This window comes from Phyllobates terribilis, unplaced genomic scaffold (assembly GCF_046119375.1).
Source record: "Phyllobates terribilis strain yellow unplaced genomic scaffold, ASM4611937v1 Scaffold_2__4_contigs__length_985480577, whole genome shotgun sequence".
NCBI lineage: Eukaryota > Metazoa > Chordata > Amphibia > Anura > Dendrobatidae > Phyllobates > Phyllobates terribilis.
In genome coordinates, this window is record NW_027362762.1 from 293526594 (window position 1) to 293543811 (window position 17218).

Below are 17218 nucleotides of genomic sequence, written 5' to 3' on the forward strand. Positions count from 1 at the left end.
AAGCGTGGTTGGCGGGGGCTATATTGCTGCAGGCAAATTTCTTTTTCCTCCAGCAACATGGAGCCGCTACTGCGCATGCGCCATTTTGCTAGAGGAAACACCAAGGTTACTTACCGGTAGCCGGTTTTTCCTGAGCCCATGACAGCACACCTTGAGAGAGGATCCGCCCCACCAAGGACAGGAAACCGTCTGAAATAAAAGGGCGGTACCTCTCCCTCGCTTCAGTTGTTTACAGAGCATTGAGAGGACCTCCCTAAACAGGTTAGGCACATAACCAACACCACAATATACATATACACACCACCCCACACAGTGCACACCAGGGTGTGAGAAACATAGAAAAAATAAGGGGGGGAAACTACGGGTGCTGTCATGGGCACAGGAAAAACCGGCTACCGGTAAGTAACCTTGGTGTTTTCCCCTCCCCCATGACAGCACACCTTGAGAGAATTTTGGAGAATTTATGAGCACCCTAGGGAGGGACCACCGCCTGAAGTACCCTTCTCCCAAAGGTGAGATCAGAAGAGGATAGATCCAACCGATAGTGCTTAAAGAAGGTGGATGGTGTAGACCAAGTAGCAGCCCTACATATCTGCTCGATCGAGACATCTGCTCTCTCTGCCCAGGAGGTTGCAACGGCTCTGGTGGAATGAGCCCTCACATTGTCCGGGGCTGGAACCCCTGTGGACGTATAGGCTAAGCAAATGGCCTCCCTGAGCCACCTAGAGATGGTACCCCTGGACACCCCATGACCTTTCCTACACCCTTGAAAGGCCAGGAACAGATAACAGTCTTTCCTCCACAGACTAGTCATGTGAATGTACTGTAGCAGGGACCTCCTAACATCTAGGCTATGGAACCTGACTTCCCCTGGGTTCTTGGGATTGCTGCAGAACGAGGGTAGCACAATCTCCTGACTACGGTGAAATCTAGATACCACCTTGGGAAGGTATGCTGGATCTGGCCGCAAGGTGACCCTATCCTCAAAGATTTGTGTGTAAGGAGGATTAACCGAGAGGGCCTGCAGATCCCCCACCCTACGGGCTGATGTTAAGGCCACTAGAAGGATGGTCTTAAGGGTGAGAATTTTTGGAGAAACCTTGTGTAGGGGTTCGAATGGTTCACTAGTAAGAGCGTTCAAGACTAAATTCAGGTCCCAAGGAGGAACACCCATGGACCTAACCGGTCCAGTTCTGGCACAGGACTTGATAAACCTCGAGATCCACCTATTCCCAGCCAGATTACAATTGTAGAGTGCTCCCAAAGCTGAAACTTGAACCTTAAGGGTCCCTGTAGCTAGACCCAGGTCCCGCCCCTTTTGCAGAAATTCCAGGATCCCTCTGATCGGAGGTTTGCTCGATAGCGGAATATCTATAAACTCTAGGAATTTACCCTAAACCTGCTATAAATCTTAGTTGTAATCGGTTTTCTGCTCCCCAATAAAGTAGAAACTAAGCCTGGTGAAAACCCCTTGCTACTCAATAGCGACCTCTCAAATTCCATGCCGAAAGATGGAACCCCCTGGCCTGGGCATGGAATACTGGTCCCTGCATGAGAAGGTCCGGCCTCTCTGGTAGAATCCAGGGATCTGACACCGACATTAGCCGATGCAGAGAGAACCAAGGCCTCTTGGGCCAAAAAGGGGCTATCAAAATCACCCTGGCGCCTTCCTCCCGGATCTTCCTCACCACTACTGGAATCATCACTAATGGCGGAAAGGCATAGGCCTTCCTGAACCCCCAAGGAATCTGGAGGGCATCTATGGCATGGGGATTTTCTGCCGGATTTAGGGAGCAAAATCTCTGCACCTTTCTGTTTGCCCTTGTGGCGAACAGGTAAATGTCTGGCTGCCCCCATAACTGGACAATCTGATGGAAGACCTCCGGGTTCAACCCCCACTCCCCCTGTCTTAGGGTATGGCGGCTTAGAAAATCTGCCTTCACGTTTTCTATCCCCTTTATGTGAAGGGCGCTGAGGGATAGGAGGTTTCGCTCTGCTAGACCAAGGATCCTGTCTGCCACCACCATCAGAGGGCGTGACCTTGTCCCTCCTTGGTGATTCACATAGGCTACTGCGGTCCGGTTGTCGGACCTGACCTGGACATGGTGATTTTGGATGTGAGGGAGGAAGCCCCTGAGGGATCTTTCTACTGCCCAAAGCTCCTTTAAGTTTGAGGATGATCCCCTCTCATGGTAAGCCCAGTGACCCTGTATTGAGAGTTCTGCCAGATGACCCCCCCATCCGGAACTGCTTGCGTCGGTCGTAACTACCCGATCTATCGATCTGGACCATTGAACGCCTGTGGTCAGATTTCCCCTGACTGTCCACCACGAAAGAGAATCTACTACTTCTGGGGAGAGAGAGAGCCTGCCTTCTAAACGCCCGTTGCAGGACCTCTGTGCTGACAGGACCTCCCACTGAAGCCGCCTCATATGCCCCTGGGCCCACATTACTGCTGGGAGACAGGCCGTCATAGAACCCAGGAGGGACATTGCCTCTCTCAGAGACATCTCTGGAGCTTGAATGGCCTTCGAGACTAATGCAATTAACCTGCAGATTTTGTCCTCTGGGAGGAAGCAGGTTTGACGACGAGAGTCTAGGATTAGACCCAGAAAGGTCTGAGTCCTGGAGGGGGTTAGTCTTGATTTTTGGAAATTTACTAACCACCCCAGCTGATGCAACACTTCCGTGACCACTAGGAGCTGACTGGAGCAGTGGGCTTCTGTTTTCCCGATTATCAAGAAGTCGTCTAAATATGGCACGATCACTACATTCTTGATCCGTAGGAAGGCTGTCACTTCTGCTATTAGTTTCGTAAATATTCTCGGGGCAATGGAGAGGCCAAAGGGTAGGGCAGCAAACTGAAAATGCCTCAGCTTCCCCTGAATAAACAGGGCTACTCTCAGATACTTCTGATACTCCGGATGGATTGGGACGTGATAATATGCGTCCTTCAAGTCTATTACAGCCATAAAGCAGTTGCGATGTAAGAGCTTCACTGCCGAGCTTACTGACTCCATCTTGAAAGTCTGGTTTTCTACTACTTGGTTCAGACTCCTGAGGTTGATGATGGTCCTTAAGGACCCGTTTGTTTTTTTTTTATCATGAATAGTGGGGAATAGAACCCCCTCCCTCTCTGTGTTGCTGGTACTTCGAGAAGGACCTGCTTTCCTACTAACTCTAACACTTCTGTTTCCAGGGCTAATTGTTCTTCCTGGACCTTTCGTAGGGGGGTAACCACAAAGGTCCGCCAGGGGGTCTGGCTGAACTGGATCTTCAGGCCCCCACTGATAATTTTCAGAATCCATGGGTTTGTTGTTATCGCGTCCCAAGCTGGAAAAAAGTGGGAAACCCTTCCACCCACTTCCAGCCTGGCGTCATTGGGAGGATCTCTTCGAACTCGAGGATGGTCCTCCAAACATGTAGCCCGATTCTTTTTTGGACTTGGCTTCCCATTTCTTTTTGTCTCCCGGAGGACGACCCCGGTTAAATTTTCTCCTCCGAAAACTAAATCTTCTTGGTTCCCCCGAAAATCCCGGGAACCCTTTGGTTTTATCGCCTGCTTTTTCTAACAGGCCCTCTAACTTTTGGCCAAACAGGAGTCTACCGTCACACGGGAGGGAGCACAGTTTCTGTTTCGAAGGTAGGTCGCCTGGGCAACCCTTGAGCCACAAGGCCCGCCTGGCTGCGTTGGATAGTCCCGCTGCCCTAGCTGACAGTCTGACCGAGTCAGCTGAAGAGTCGGCCAGGAAGGCCGATGCTGTTTGAATTAAAGGTAGCTCTGCAAGTATTGCCTGTCTGGAGACCTTTTTATCTTTAAGCTGGTCTTCCAGCTGTTGGAGCCACACCATCAAGGACCTCGCCACACAGGTGCTAGCCACCGCTGGTTTTAGGCCACCTGCTGCCGCCTCCCACGTGTGGCGCAGGAAGGAGTCAGCTCTTTTATCCAGGGCATCTTTTAGGACGCCAGAGTCCTCCAAGGGCAGGGAAGATCTCTTTGATGACCTTGCCACAGTCCCGTCCACCTTGGGGATCTTATCCCAAGGTTCCGCATCCTTCTCTTCGAAGGGGTACCTTCTTTTGGAGAAGGAGGGTAAAGCCCCTGATCTCTCAGGTCTCCTCCACTCCCGGTCAATGAGGCCCTGAATCTTACTGTTCACCGGAAATGAGCGTCTCTTCCTCTCTCCCAAGCCCGCAAACATGATGTCCTCCCGGGATTTAGATGCTCTCTCTTCCTCCAGACCCATGGTTGATCTTACTGCCCTAACCAGTCTGTCTGTATTCTCAATGGGGAAGCAGGGTCTACCGCCCCCCGATGAGGAAGAGGACGATGAATCCCACTGCTCCTCGGACTGGGAGGAATCAGAGACGGAGGAAACCTCTCTACGGGGCCTTTTCTTCCCTCTAAGGAACCCCTTCAGGGACCCCTGAACTTCTGCATGTACTATGGACTTTAAATTTGCAGCAAAATCCTGGGAATTCTCAGCTATGGTTTTGGTCACACAGCCCTGGCAAAGTGGTTTCTGCCACTCTACTGAGAGAGAAGCTTGGCAAAGGGCACACATCCTATGCTTTTGCTTGGCACTACTCTTCTTAGGCTCCTAAAAAAAAGGAAGCACATAAGAGACTTCCCGTTACTAACCAGTGACATTCACGAAGCTCACTCACCCTCGGAGGTCACAAACGGGTACCGGATTCGGAGGCTGTCGCGGAACTGATGATTCCATTCTGGATGGTCCCGAGGCGCTCGAAGCCTTACTCCTGTGGCTGCCACTACGATTACTCGAGCGGCTGTCTGTATACGATGCATCCCTCTGCTTCTGTTGCTGAGGTGGGGGGGTAAGCTGCTGCTCCTGGCTATCTGGATCAGCCATGTCTCCGAAGCGCACCACGCTTCCAGGATAGCTCCCCCCCATTAAATATAGGGCCATCCAGCCTCCTCCGGTCTGTGGGCCCTCCCCCTTCCTCAGGCCGGAGCTCCGTTGAAAAAAACCGGCCTGGGACGCTCCGATGGGCGCCGCCATCTTGGATCGGCGCCGCCTCCTGACGTCACCCAGCGCGCCGCTCCCAGCGTGCCCTGCGCCGTGACGTCAGGCGCGTCACACCCGGAAGCGTTCCACACTGCAGGGGGAGGACGGCGCCGCGGTCTCCGGGAGGACAGAGCCTGCCTCACCGCGTGCGCCCCGCTTGGCGCAGAGACCCCAGGGGAAGCTGCGGACGGCGCTTCTGGGATACTGAACCCGGTGCACAGGCCAGTGCCCGCTCTTCCACACCGGGACAGCCCCAGGTAAGTCTTCTTTCCAGACAGGTTCCCCATCAAGGACAGGAAACCAACTGAAGCGAGGGAGAGGTACCGCCCTTTTATTTCAGACGGTTTCCTGTCCTTGGTGGGGCGGATCCTCTCTCAAGGTGTGCTGTCATGGGGGAGGGGAAAAAAGAAATTTGCCTGCAGCAATATGGCCCCCGCCACCCGCGCAGTAGCATTTCTCGGTTGCCGAGAGATGATACTTTGCATGCGCTGCGCCATATTGCTGCAGGCAAATTCTTGTCCTCCAACAAAATGGCACTCGCGCGCGCGCAGTAGCATCTCTCAGCAACCGAAAAATGCTACTGCACATGCGCAGGCCATTTTCACTTTGCCACAGAAATTACACAGGCAGTATTTAAAATAGTAGGTAGGTCACTGAAAGCACAGTAACCTGTCAGAGGCCAGAGGTATGAATACATAAGCAGAGCACCAGTTACAGCCCCTCCCTAAAGGCTGCCTCGAAGCACAAACATATCATTATGTCAGAAATGAAAATAAAAATTTTAAAAGAACCACAGGACGGATTTCATCAACAAAGGTATCATTTTACTCAGTGTATAGGCGCTCACCTGACAGTGTATGTGGTTTATTGTGCACAATCCTGCTGACAGGTGCGCTTTAAAAAAGGGCTGGATTATTTCCTCGATACACATAACATTGTGGGTTACAGTTAAATTAGACAAAATGTACAATTGGGGGAGGAAGGATGAACTTGATGGACCTAGGTTATATAGTTAAGTAGGTTAAATAAACCCTAATAGGCTAATTAAGGTCTGAAACTTTGGTCAAAGTTATCTAAGCACACAAATCTCGAAGGATGCCCAAACTTTGCAACAGCCCATTTTCTTTTTGTAATTCTTAAAATGTAAAAGCTGAAAATATTTTTTGCTTAAAATATAAAGGAAATGGGTCATCTTTAACTTTAGGCCTTTTAGAGATCATTTCATCTTCAAGTTGCTTAACTGTTCACAATAGCAGCAATTTTGACCAGGGGTGCACAAACATTTACATGCCACTGTATGAGATATTAAAAGCATACTCCATTAGTGACACGCATATAGACATTTGCTACTGCCTGCGTTTCACTGAAAGCCATAAGAAATTCTCTTGAGAACCTGCCATCAGTTGGCAAGGTAAATCCTGGAACTCGCCATAGCTCTAGGGGTACCTAGACCACTATGCCACATGATGAAATAGCATTACTATAAAATGACAGTCGGGGGTTCAACATTTTTTCTTGGATAATCGATGATATGCCAGTAGCTTTAGAGCTTAGGGCTGTGTGATGTGTAAGCTCTGCATTTGTAAACTGATCATGCCGGTGGCAATCAATGAAAACCTCGACCTGAACACAGATCACAGCAGACACTGATCTGCAATTTGTCTAAAACTACAGCCTTCACAGACCAGCTGTAAAAGAAAAGTTTATCAAAACAGAACTGTCTGGAATACCCAAATTAAGTACTAGTTTAACAATAAAAAAAATACCTATTGGCCAGTTTAATGTGACTGGCAGGACATGTTAAGTAAAGTAGTCTCATTTTCTGCTCAGCTCTTTGAAAAGTGTTACCCAGTGTAAAAAAATAAAAAAAGTAGAAAAAAGTCAGCTATTAATATGTTTAAATAACAAAACAGTCCAAGTTCTCTTGTTAAGTGTACAAGCGGCATTGCCCTTATTTACACCTTATCTGTGCCAGCATGTACCCAGTGTTCAATCACAGTACATAACGCATGAGCTGGTATGATGTCAGGGGAACATGAAAGCATCAATAAAGATGTGAGGGATTTAGAAGGTGAGTACGTTTGTTTTGTTATTTTGACACATGCTCAGATGCCAGCTACTATATTGTGTCATTATGTATCACTATGCTGTAGTACACATTTAGAAAGATAGTATTTTGCAAACGTTTTAGGCAGGTGTGAAAAAATTGCTGCAAAGTGAAAATGCTTAAAAAAAAATACAAGTGTTAATAGTCTATTTGTATCAACTAAACAAATGTAAAGAAATGAACAAAAGTGAAATATAAATCAAATCAGTATCTTTGCCTTCAAAAAAGATTTCATTCTTCTTGGTACACTTGCGCAAACACAAGGGTTTTGTATTATATTGAGGTATATGTGTAATCAATTATATCAAAAGAGTAATAATAATCATAATTTTCATATGTAGGCCTGAATACCGTCATTAACTGAAACTGTTGCTTAGGAGCCTTAAAACTGGATAAGGAACAGCCAAACTGATACAAACGTGAGGTAGTAGAAGACAGTTTTATGCCACAAGTCAGAGACTTAGCACAACTACAAGACACAAGGTTGTTCTACTGCATCAGCAAGGTCTGTTCAAAGCAGACTGGAGTTTTAGGCTATGTGCCCACGATGCAGAAATGCTCCGGATTTTTTCCTGAGCGTTTCTGCATCTCCCTGGCAGAAAAAACACATGTGGATTGTACATGCGTTTTCCTGCCAGGGACATGCGGAAGTGAAGCGTTCTTCACATGCATTTCCACATGCGGTTTGACAAGCGCTTTCCAAGCGATTTTAGCATCACTTGGAAAGTGCTTGACAACTTGGTCACACTATAAAAATCCATGCAAACGGCATGGATTTATATAGTGTGACCGAAAGAATGTTAAAAATTAAAAAATAAATATTTACTTACCTTCTGATGGCCCCCGGTGTCCTTGTCTCTGCTTGCCGGCAGCTCGCGGTAGATTTAAGGACCTGCCGACGTCAGCGGCCGCGTGACCCGTCACATGACTAAATAACGTCACCGCAGGTCCTTTAATCTACTGCGAGCTGCCGGCAAACAGATACAAGGACTCTGGGAGCCATCAGAAGGTAAGTATAGTATTTATTTTTTATTTTATTCTTTTTTTTTTACAGGTTCTATGGTACCTGGGTCCAGAGGAGAGTCTCCTCTTCTTCAAACCCGGGTACCATCCGCACATTGAACCGCATGGAATCCACATGTACAGATGCAGTGATGTGGATTCCATGCGTTCCAATGCAAGTCAATGGGGGCGAAAACGCAGAGCTTCCGCAAAATAATTGGTAGTGCTGCGTATTTTTCCGCAATGATAATCCACAGCGGAAATTTCCGCAGCATGTGCACAGCACATGCTGATTATCATTGGGGAACATTGCAGGCCTTCTACCAAGCGTTTTTTAAGCGTTTCTGCAGCAGAATTGCCGCTGCGGAAAAGCTTGAAAAACGCATAGTGGGCACACAGCCTTAAGATGCGTTGTTCAAGTGCTTTTGAAGAAGCACTAAGATATGGGCACGTTGAGGATAATAAACACAGTGGTCGGCCACGTAAACTTAGTGCAGCAGATGAAAGACACATCATGCTTACTTCCCTTCAGAATTGGAAGATGTCCAGCAGTGCCATCAGCTCAGAACTAGCAGTAACTAGTTGGACATAGCTATACCCATATACTGTTCAGAGAAGTCTAGCCAGAAGTGGTCTTCTGGAAGGAATTGCGGTCAAAAGGCCATAACTTTGACATATAAACAAAGTCAAGTGACTAAACCTTGAACAAAAACATAGTAACTGGGGTGCAGAAAAAAAGGCAAAAGGTGCTCTGAGCTGAAGGGTCAAAATGTGAAGTATTTGACTATAATAGAAGGAAATGCGTTTGCAAAATGGCTGGATATCAGTACAATAATAAGTGTGTGCAGGCAAAGTGAAACATGGTGGAGGTTCCTTGCAACTTTGTGGCTGCATTTCAGCAAATAGACTTGGGGATTTGGTCAGGATTAATGGCTCCAATGCATCATCGTAAATAATGTTCCAATGCTGCCTGGCCAGATTACTGAAAATGCAGCTACCAGTAGAAAAATAACTTATTTCCTCCAGGGAGCTGCCGCATTTTAGTCATGAGGGCGTGTACACAGCGGTTAGTTACCGCTCACTATACTGTGAGTGTCGGCTGTAAGCAACCCAGCACTTTCACAGCTGGCTAAAAGTGCTGGGACATGGTTACAGATGCTCCCCACAGTATATGAGTGGTACCATGAGCGGCAACTGTAGTAGTTGAAAGTAGGCAGCTACTGGAAAGAAATACATTCATTTTCCCTCGGTTGCCAGACTTTCAGTGAGATGGACAGGAAGTATTGGAACACCATTTGCCTTCAGATTATTCTGATATCTGCAGCTAAATAGCGTTTTTTCCAAGGTGACAGGTTCCCTTTAAAAGCAGTCATTTTGGTGTATGTAAGCTTCTGACCCACATGTTTTATTACACATCTACATCAAATATGGTAACTGCCACACAACCACAACAGTGATTCACATCCTGGCTCTTTTATAACATTATCTTCTCACAGGTAATCTTGGCATTTCAGAAGATCATTTTGAGTTTCAATGATGATTCAAGGTAAAAAAAAAAAAAATTAAACATACATCAGGGTCTGTTTAGACTGGCTGACCACAGCCATTAGACGGTCGGCATATAATATTAGTGTCCTTGGCAGCACATGTGCCTGTTTACACAGGATTATATATTGCCAAGAGTGTTGATTTTGAAGCTTGTTTAAAGATCTTCTTCCCTGAAGAATGACCGTTTTGCTTGTTCTTTGGGTGATTGCCGTTCTGTGTAGGCAGGAAAATATTTGGGAACAAGCATTCCTAGGATTATCGGTCTCTCTAAAGTCAATTGCTTCAAACACTGACTATGGACCAATTTAGACTGGCCGACCGTAACGATTAAATGACCACTAATCGGCTACATTCAAGCTGATAGGCGGTCATTTAACGGACTGATTAGAAGGCTTACAGCACTTCTACGCACACAGAATGATTGCTGATACAATAGTTCTGTGCAAATAGAACATGAAGTTATCAGAAGCCCATGTCCTGTTTACAATATGTGCTGCCGAGAACAATGATTTTTAAGCATACTTAAAAATCTCCCCAGATAAACAAGTGTTTTGTTTTTAGGCCACACATGTCAAACTGCCCCTCAGGGTGATTATATTTGGCCCACAATGCCAGGAACTATGTGGGGCCTATAATACTGTATGTGGGGCCCATAATACTTTTTGGAGGTCTGTGTGGGGATCACCATTGAGCCATCATACTGTGATGGGTCAACACGCTTTGCTGGGGGGAGGGGGTACCATAGGGCCATGATACTGTACATCTGGAGGGTACTGTGGAGGAATTTGCTGTGGGGGTATCATACTGTGTTTGGGGGTCACTTGTTGGCATCATACTATATCTCTTTTATTAATTTTAAGTTTTTTAACCTTTTACATATTTAAATTAGGCTATTGGGCCATATCCTTTTACTGCTCTTACATAACATATTATATTATTCCAGTATGCCCTATTTGTGATTATGTTATAATTTTATTTTAAGATCTATGAATTGAAATGTACTTTGCTCGTGGGACAACTAAGTGTGTTTCCATTTGAAAAGTTTCATCATTATATTTGATAAAAAAATATGTCAACAATTTCCTTAATAAATATCAAGAGTGGTCCGCGACGTTCTCCAAGCTTTTAATTTTGGCTCTTTGTGTATTCGAGTTTGACATCCCTGTTTTAGACAGACCAAAAAATCAGGGAAGAAGCCTTCCTAGGAACACATATTCCTGATTATTGGCCTATCTGAAAGGATCTTAAATTAGTGAAGAGAAAACTTTTAAATTATTAAAAGTAAGGCCTGTACTCCATCACAAAATTACTCATGGTGATGACTGCTCTATATGATCAAGGTAGATTGCAATGCTTTCATTCATGGTGTCACCATTACTGTTAACCAATGAGAAGCATATGAAATTGCTATGTATATGCAAAATTCATCACAAAAATATGCAACAATGTATCAGTGTCATAGCAAACTTTTTCAGCATAAACAGATGAAATATTGTTTTTCCCTTCCCCCACAGAATACAACTAAAGGAAATAATAAACCCTAAAAACAAATAGCGTGAAGCAACACAGAGAATAGCTATCTATTAAAATATGAACCTTTCTTAAGAACAGAAAAAATCTAAAATGACAGAAAAAGATAAAAGATGAAAGGTGGAAAACCGTGGACCCCGGGTATCATCTGAATGAGTTAAAAGAACAATAGATCACAGGTATTTAACAATTTTCATATATAAACAGCATGAATCAGAGCCTGGCTGCACAACTGCAGCCAGTTGTAACTTTCTCTGGAAAACTCCATTGTTTCAGAGAAAATATACTTTAAAGATCCAGTTGGTGACCATTTCCGGAGACCGCACTAGTCCAGTTCCACCCCACGCCGTCTTTTCACAGCACCGCTGCAGGTGGCTTAGAGGTTTCTCTCTATGGAAAAGACCTTTCAGTCACATAGATCGGTGCGGGGAAAGTCCGCCCTGGAGTGGAGCCGTAATAGTCTTGTAGCCCACTATAGTCTTGAACCAGATCTTTGGCTATGTGCCCACGTAGCAGATTTGATGCAGAGCGTTTTTGCCTCTCTCTGGCAGAAAAAAACGCATGCAGATTTACATGCGTTTTTTCAGCCAGAGAGAAGCGTTTTTTCAGCGTTTTTACATGCATTTTTTTCAAGCACTTTTCCAAGCGATTTTGAGCATCACTTGGAAAAGTGCTTGACAAGTTGATCACACAATATAAATCCATGCAACCATGGATTTATAATGTGTGAACAACTTAGATGCTTTAAATGCAGCATCTATAGTAAAAAAAAAAAAAAAAGAATTAAAATGTTAAAAAAAAAAAAAAAAAACTGTATATTCACCTCTCCAGCGGCCCCCGGTCTCCTCCGGTCTGCTCCTGGCTGCGTCTTCTCTCTTCAGTGTCCCGCAGTGTCCTGTCAGGACCTGCGGTGACGTCATTTAGTCAGCTGATGGTCACGCGACGATCACCTGACCGCCGACGTCAGCGGTCACGTGACCATCAGCTGACTAAATGACGTCACCGCAGGTCCTGACAGTACACTGCGGGGCGCTGAAGAGAGAAGACGCGGCCGGGAGCAGACTGGAGGAGACCGGAGAGGTGAGTATACAGGTTTTGTTTATTTTTAACTTTTTTATTTCTTTTTTTCACCGCGTCGTAGCCGGGATGAAGAGAAGTTGTAGTCTCGTCTTCATCCCAGGTACCACACGCACTGCGATTACGCTGCAGCGTAATCGCAGTAGAAATGGTCATGCTGCATTTTGCAAAGCAATGCGAATTTGGCGCGCAAATTAGCGCATCATGTGCACAGCACATCCGAATTCACATTGCTTTGCATGGCAGACTGTTTTACAACCGTTTTCGCGGCCGTAAAAACGAAGCAAAAACGCTACGTGGGCACATAGCCTTTAAAGGGAAAATGTCATGTCAAAAAACGCTGTTAGCCTGCATGTATGGGGTTAATGTGCAGGTCAATAGTCAGATGTCATCCATGTGCTGTACATGTTTTCCACGGACCCATAGACTTGTATTGGCCCTTGTCATCCGTGCTGCCGGAAAAAAACGGACGTCTGTGTGTTTTGCACAGTTCATGAAAAACATAGACATGTGAATAGCCCCATGCATTACAATGGTTACATATTCTGTGAAAAAAAGGGGTGCAACACGCACATGTGACTGAAAAAAAATTGTACCTGTGTCAGTGTCATCAGTGTGTCCGTTTTAACCAGGGCTGTGGAGTCGGTAAGCCAAACATCCGACTCCAACGACTCAATTTCCATGACACCGACTCCAACTCAGACTCCACGGCTCAGACTCCCTCATACATGGCTCATATTTAAGTGATAAATTTACTGTAGCACAGATTCATCTCCGCTAAAAGTCTAGACCCTTAGATCAGGAATAGGACAGACATTTATAGGATATTTCATTTCTTTCCCAAATTCTTATAAAAAAAATATTCCCCACAAACTGCATTGAACTACTGTACCCAATTTATTATATATTTTAGGAGTTGGAGTCGGTCCATTTTTTACCAACTCCGACTCCACCAAAATGGACACCAACTCCGACTCCACAGCCCTGGTTTTTACCATCAGTGTGTCACCAGTGTTTTTTACAGATGGATAAAGAAATTACAAAGCTTCTACTTTAACTTTGCAATGTTAAACATAGACAGCACACGAATGCCATCTGTAAGCTGTACGTGTTTTTCACTGACCCATAGACTTATATTGGCCCTTGTCATCTGTTCTGTGGGAAAAGAAAACGGACCTGTCTCTGTGTGACACATGGTCTATGAGAAAAAATGGACATGTGAAAAGCACCATAGATAATAGGAATGTGTTGTATCCATGAAAAACAACTGATACAACACTTATGTGCAACACAGAAGTCTAAATGAGACCTTACAAACACAACTTCCCTGTTCAGCCATGCTGTAAGATAGACAGCTGGACCAGTCAGAGACCATGACCATGCCAAATAGTACTCTAAATGAGTGTCAATTGTGAGTGGCAAAACTTGAAGCTCCTGGGCCTCAATGCACAAGCTCCAAGAGGGCCCCCAAATATCACAGGTGTTTAAAAGTATGTCTTCTTACATGGGTCGGAAAGGTCCTTTTTGGGGCCCCCACAGGATCCAGGGCCCAGCTGTAAACGCCCATAGCCACTAAAGTTACCTGCTGGTCAATTGTTCTTTCTCCATATCTGCCGATCATGACATCTAACTGCAAGGAAACTTTTTATAAATTAAATAAAGACCCCCTTGTGCTTAACCCTGCAGCTCCACAACCAATGCCAGGACCCTAAGGTATAACGGCACGGTGTCAACCAGGCAGCACTTGCTATGGCGGATCTCTTTTTACATGACAAACATGATGCATCGCAGGAGACAACCCTGAAGCCTGGAATGTCTCTCATGGAGTCCTGCTTGGCCCGGCTTTATTGAGCTCTGTGAGCCACATTATGGCCTCCTGGATCTATTGTAACACTAGGCAAATCTCAGGCGCAAGTGCTAATGAATCTAGAAATCTGAACCTGCCACTTAACTCTATGGTCTGATTTATACTGAGCTACAGAAAAGTTACCTGGTCCCTAAAAAGAAAAAAAAAAAAAAAATCAACTTAACTACAGAATCTTGCACACCCCTGACGTTTTAGAGACTTTTAGCGTATATGTACATGATTTCTTTTATTTCAAGCCAAAAATTTCAGTTTTTCAAGCAGAAAACGGTCCAAGCGGTTAAAAGATGCTCAAAAGCTTGAACATATGAACAGCAAGTCTACTCTATATAGAAATAAGTATATTCATTCTTTTGAGCAGTTTGTTAGCGCTTTTTCAGGTGTGTTTTAGGGAAGACTCGCTCCAAACCTGACTGACAAAAAAACATTCTGGGAATATACTTCTGTGATGAAAATCTAAGAGTATCAAACTTAATCCCAAGTCCGTCATTTATAGCCAAGTCTGAGGTGAATATTAGACCACTTATCTACTGGACGGTACTGATGTACAGTACATTACATGGCGGCTCGGCTGGTAAACAGTGCCACACCTGAGGGCAGCGTACGAGCGCATGTATAAATTATCTCCCGACTCGTCCTTCCGCCCAACATCTATCCCTGACTCACATGTACCAAACATCGAAACCAGCTATAGTCTGCAATCACCTGCTGACCTGGAGCCATGACCTGTCAGACAAGTTACTTCACATGAGTCACAGAGGCCTCTGCTTCATGAGGAACTTCCTCAGATAGGAGAAGAAGAAGCCTCAGAAGTGAAGCCTGTGGCCAGATACACAGGAAGAGACACTCCTCTCCACAGGCTGTGCCCAGCATGGCGGCAGAGGGGTTAACACCACAGACAAGTCGCCGGCTCCTCACACTGGACACGACGCTGCATCTGGCGCCAAACAAGTCGCACATTGCGCAATGTTAGTAATGTCCCAGATGTGTAGCGTGAGGAGGACCAAGGGGGGATTTCACAAAACGCACCCCACTAGTGGAAAGGAGCTTGGGGAACCGGACGGTGGATCAGAGTGTACAAAAAAAAAAAATTATATAATATATATATATATATATATATATATATATATATATATATATATATATATATATATATATATATAAACACACACACTATTACGTGCAGGCAGCGCACACATGGAGCACAATTCTCAGGTTGTTTAAGACTTTCAAGTGGTAAAAAAATTATATCTTACAAAGGTCAAGAAAGAAATGTCGCATCTAAAAGCAACATGAGTGGCTTCTGGGGGAGAGGGCATTTGATAAGAGCTGCCACCTAGTGCCCACCTTACCAGAGGTGCCCACTGCCCACCTATAACAAAGTTGATGGAAATAGACCCCGAGAAAGGGTTAAATCCTGGCTACAGTGTAATATAATATAGTGTCACCGGCTACTGCTGACCCCGGAGCGCAGGGTCCCCACCACCCACTATGGAGTAGATCACTGGGCTCCCTGCATAATGGTATTCCACACTGAGGTAAGTCTATAGCTTGGCTGAGATACACCCTAGAAAAGTAGTATCGCAGGAAGTATCACAGCCTGAAGTGAGTGAACTTGCAGCCCCAGATATACCGCCCCCCGCAGCAGCACAGCGCGGCCAGAGCTTACCTGCACCCCCGGCAGGCCGGGCGGCCCCGGGGACTGACTCATCCTGCTGTACCCGGGATCCCGCCGCACTGCCCCGGTCCTGAGCTCCACACAGAGGCGGGGATCCCTCCTCCACGCCCGGGCGCCCCTCTCCGTGCCAGTCCGAGAGCAGCAGAGATTGCAGGGGGCAGAGAGTTTGGCAGCAGGAAGGGATTTGCTGTATTACTGTGCCTACGATGATGATTTCCGGCTGCGGAGAGGACATGTATGACAGCTAGTCCTGGCCGCTGCTGGCTGTCATCTCTGCGCTGCTGCCAGTGCTGCTCGATCTCACCGAACTCCACCAGGAAACAAGAAGAGAGAAAAAAGAAACATTAAGCAGCCACTCCCCTCCTCCTCACTGCCTCCTACTGCCTCTTCCCCTCTCATAGCTCCTCCTGGTAACAGCCTGCACCCATGGCACTGCTGTGATGTGTACGGGGTTACATGGGGGAACATAGGACATCCATTACCCTGTGGTAGCTGACTAGAGATACATCATGAGCTCCAACTTTTACATAACACAAACTATTGCTGAATACTTGGGGTTTTAGTCACGCTCTGGTATATACAGGTGCTTCTCACAAAATTAGAATATGATCAAAAATTTTATTTATTTCAGTTCTTCAATACAAAAAGTGAAACTCATATATAAGGCTGTGTGCCCACTATGCGTTTTTTAAGCAATTCCGCCGCAGAAACGCGTAAAAAACGCATGGTAGAAGGCCTGCTGTGCACATGCCACGGAAACTTCCGCTGCGGATTATCATTGCGGAAAAATCTGCAGCACTACCAATTATTTTGCGGAATTGTGGCGATTTGGCTGCCATTGACTTGCATTGAATCGCTTAATATCCGCATGACTACATGTACACATGCTTATATTAAGCAATTCAATGTGCATTTGGTACCCGGGTCTGGAGAAGAGGAGACTCATTCAAACCCGGGTACCATAGTACCTGTAAAAAAAAAAAGAATTTAAAATAAAAAAACACATTATACTCACCTTCCGATGGCCCCCAGTCTTCTATCCGGTACATCTTGGCTCCCCAGTGGCTCGCGATGGAGTAAAAGGACCTTCCATAACGTCATTCGGTCACGTGACCGCTAACGACGGTCACGTAACCTGTCACATGACTAAATGACGTCATGGAAAGTCCTTTTACACCACCACGAGACACCAGGAAGACCGGGGGCCATCGGAAGGTGAGTATAATGGGTTTTTTTGTTTACCATTTTTATTCTTTTTTTTAACTAACTTGGTCACACTATATAAAATCCATGCCGGTTGCATGGATTTATATAGTGTGACCAAGTTGTCAAGCACTTTCCAAGTGATGCTAAAATCGCTTGGAAAGCGCTTGTCAACCTAC

General features: G+C 45.7%; 1 protein-coding gene across 1 annotated transcript in view; it reads right to left on the reverse strand.

Annotated features, from left to right (window-relative positions):
• The window catches only part of STK24 (serine/threonine kinase 24), a 51020-nt gene extending 34798 nt beyond the window's left edge, over nucleotides 1-16222 (reverse strand). Inside the window, exon 1 of the mRNA XM_073664176.1 lies at nucleotides 15828-16222. Within this exon, the coding sequence (XP_073520277.1) occupies nucleotides 15828-15869 (42 nt within the window). The 5' untranslated portion in view covers nucleotides 15870-16222. The remainder of the gene's footprint in view (nucleotides 1-15827) is intronic.
• Between the last annotated feature and the right edge of the window lie 996 nt (nucleotides 16223-17218).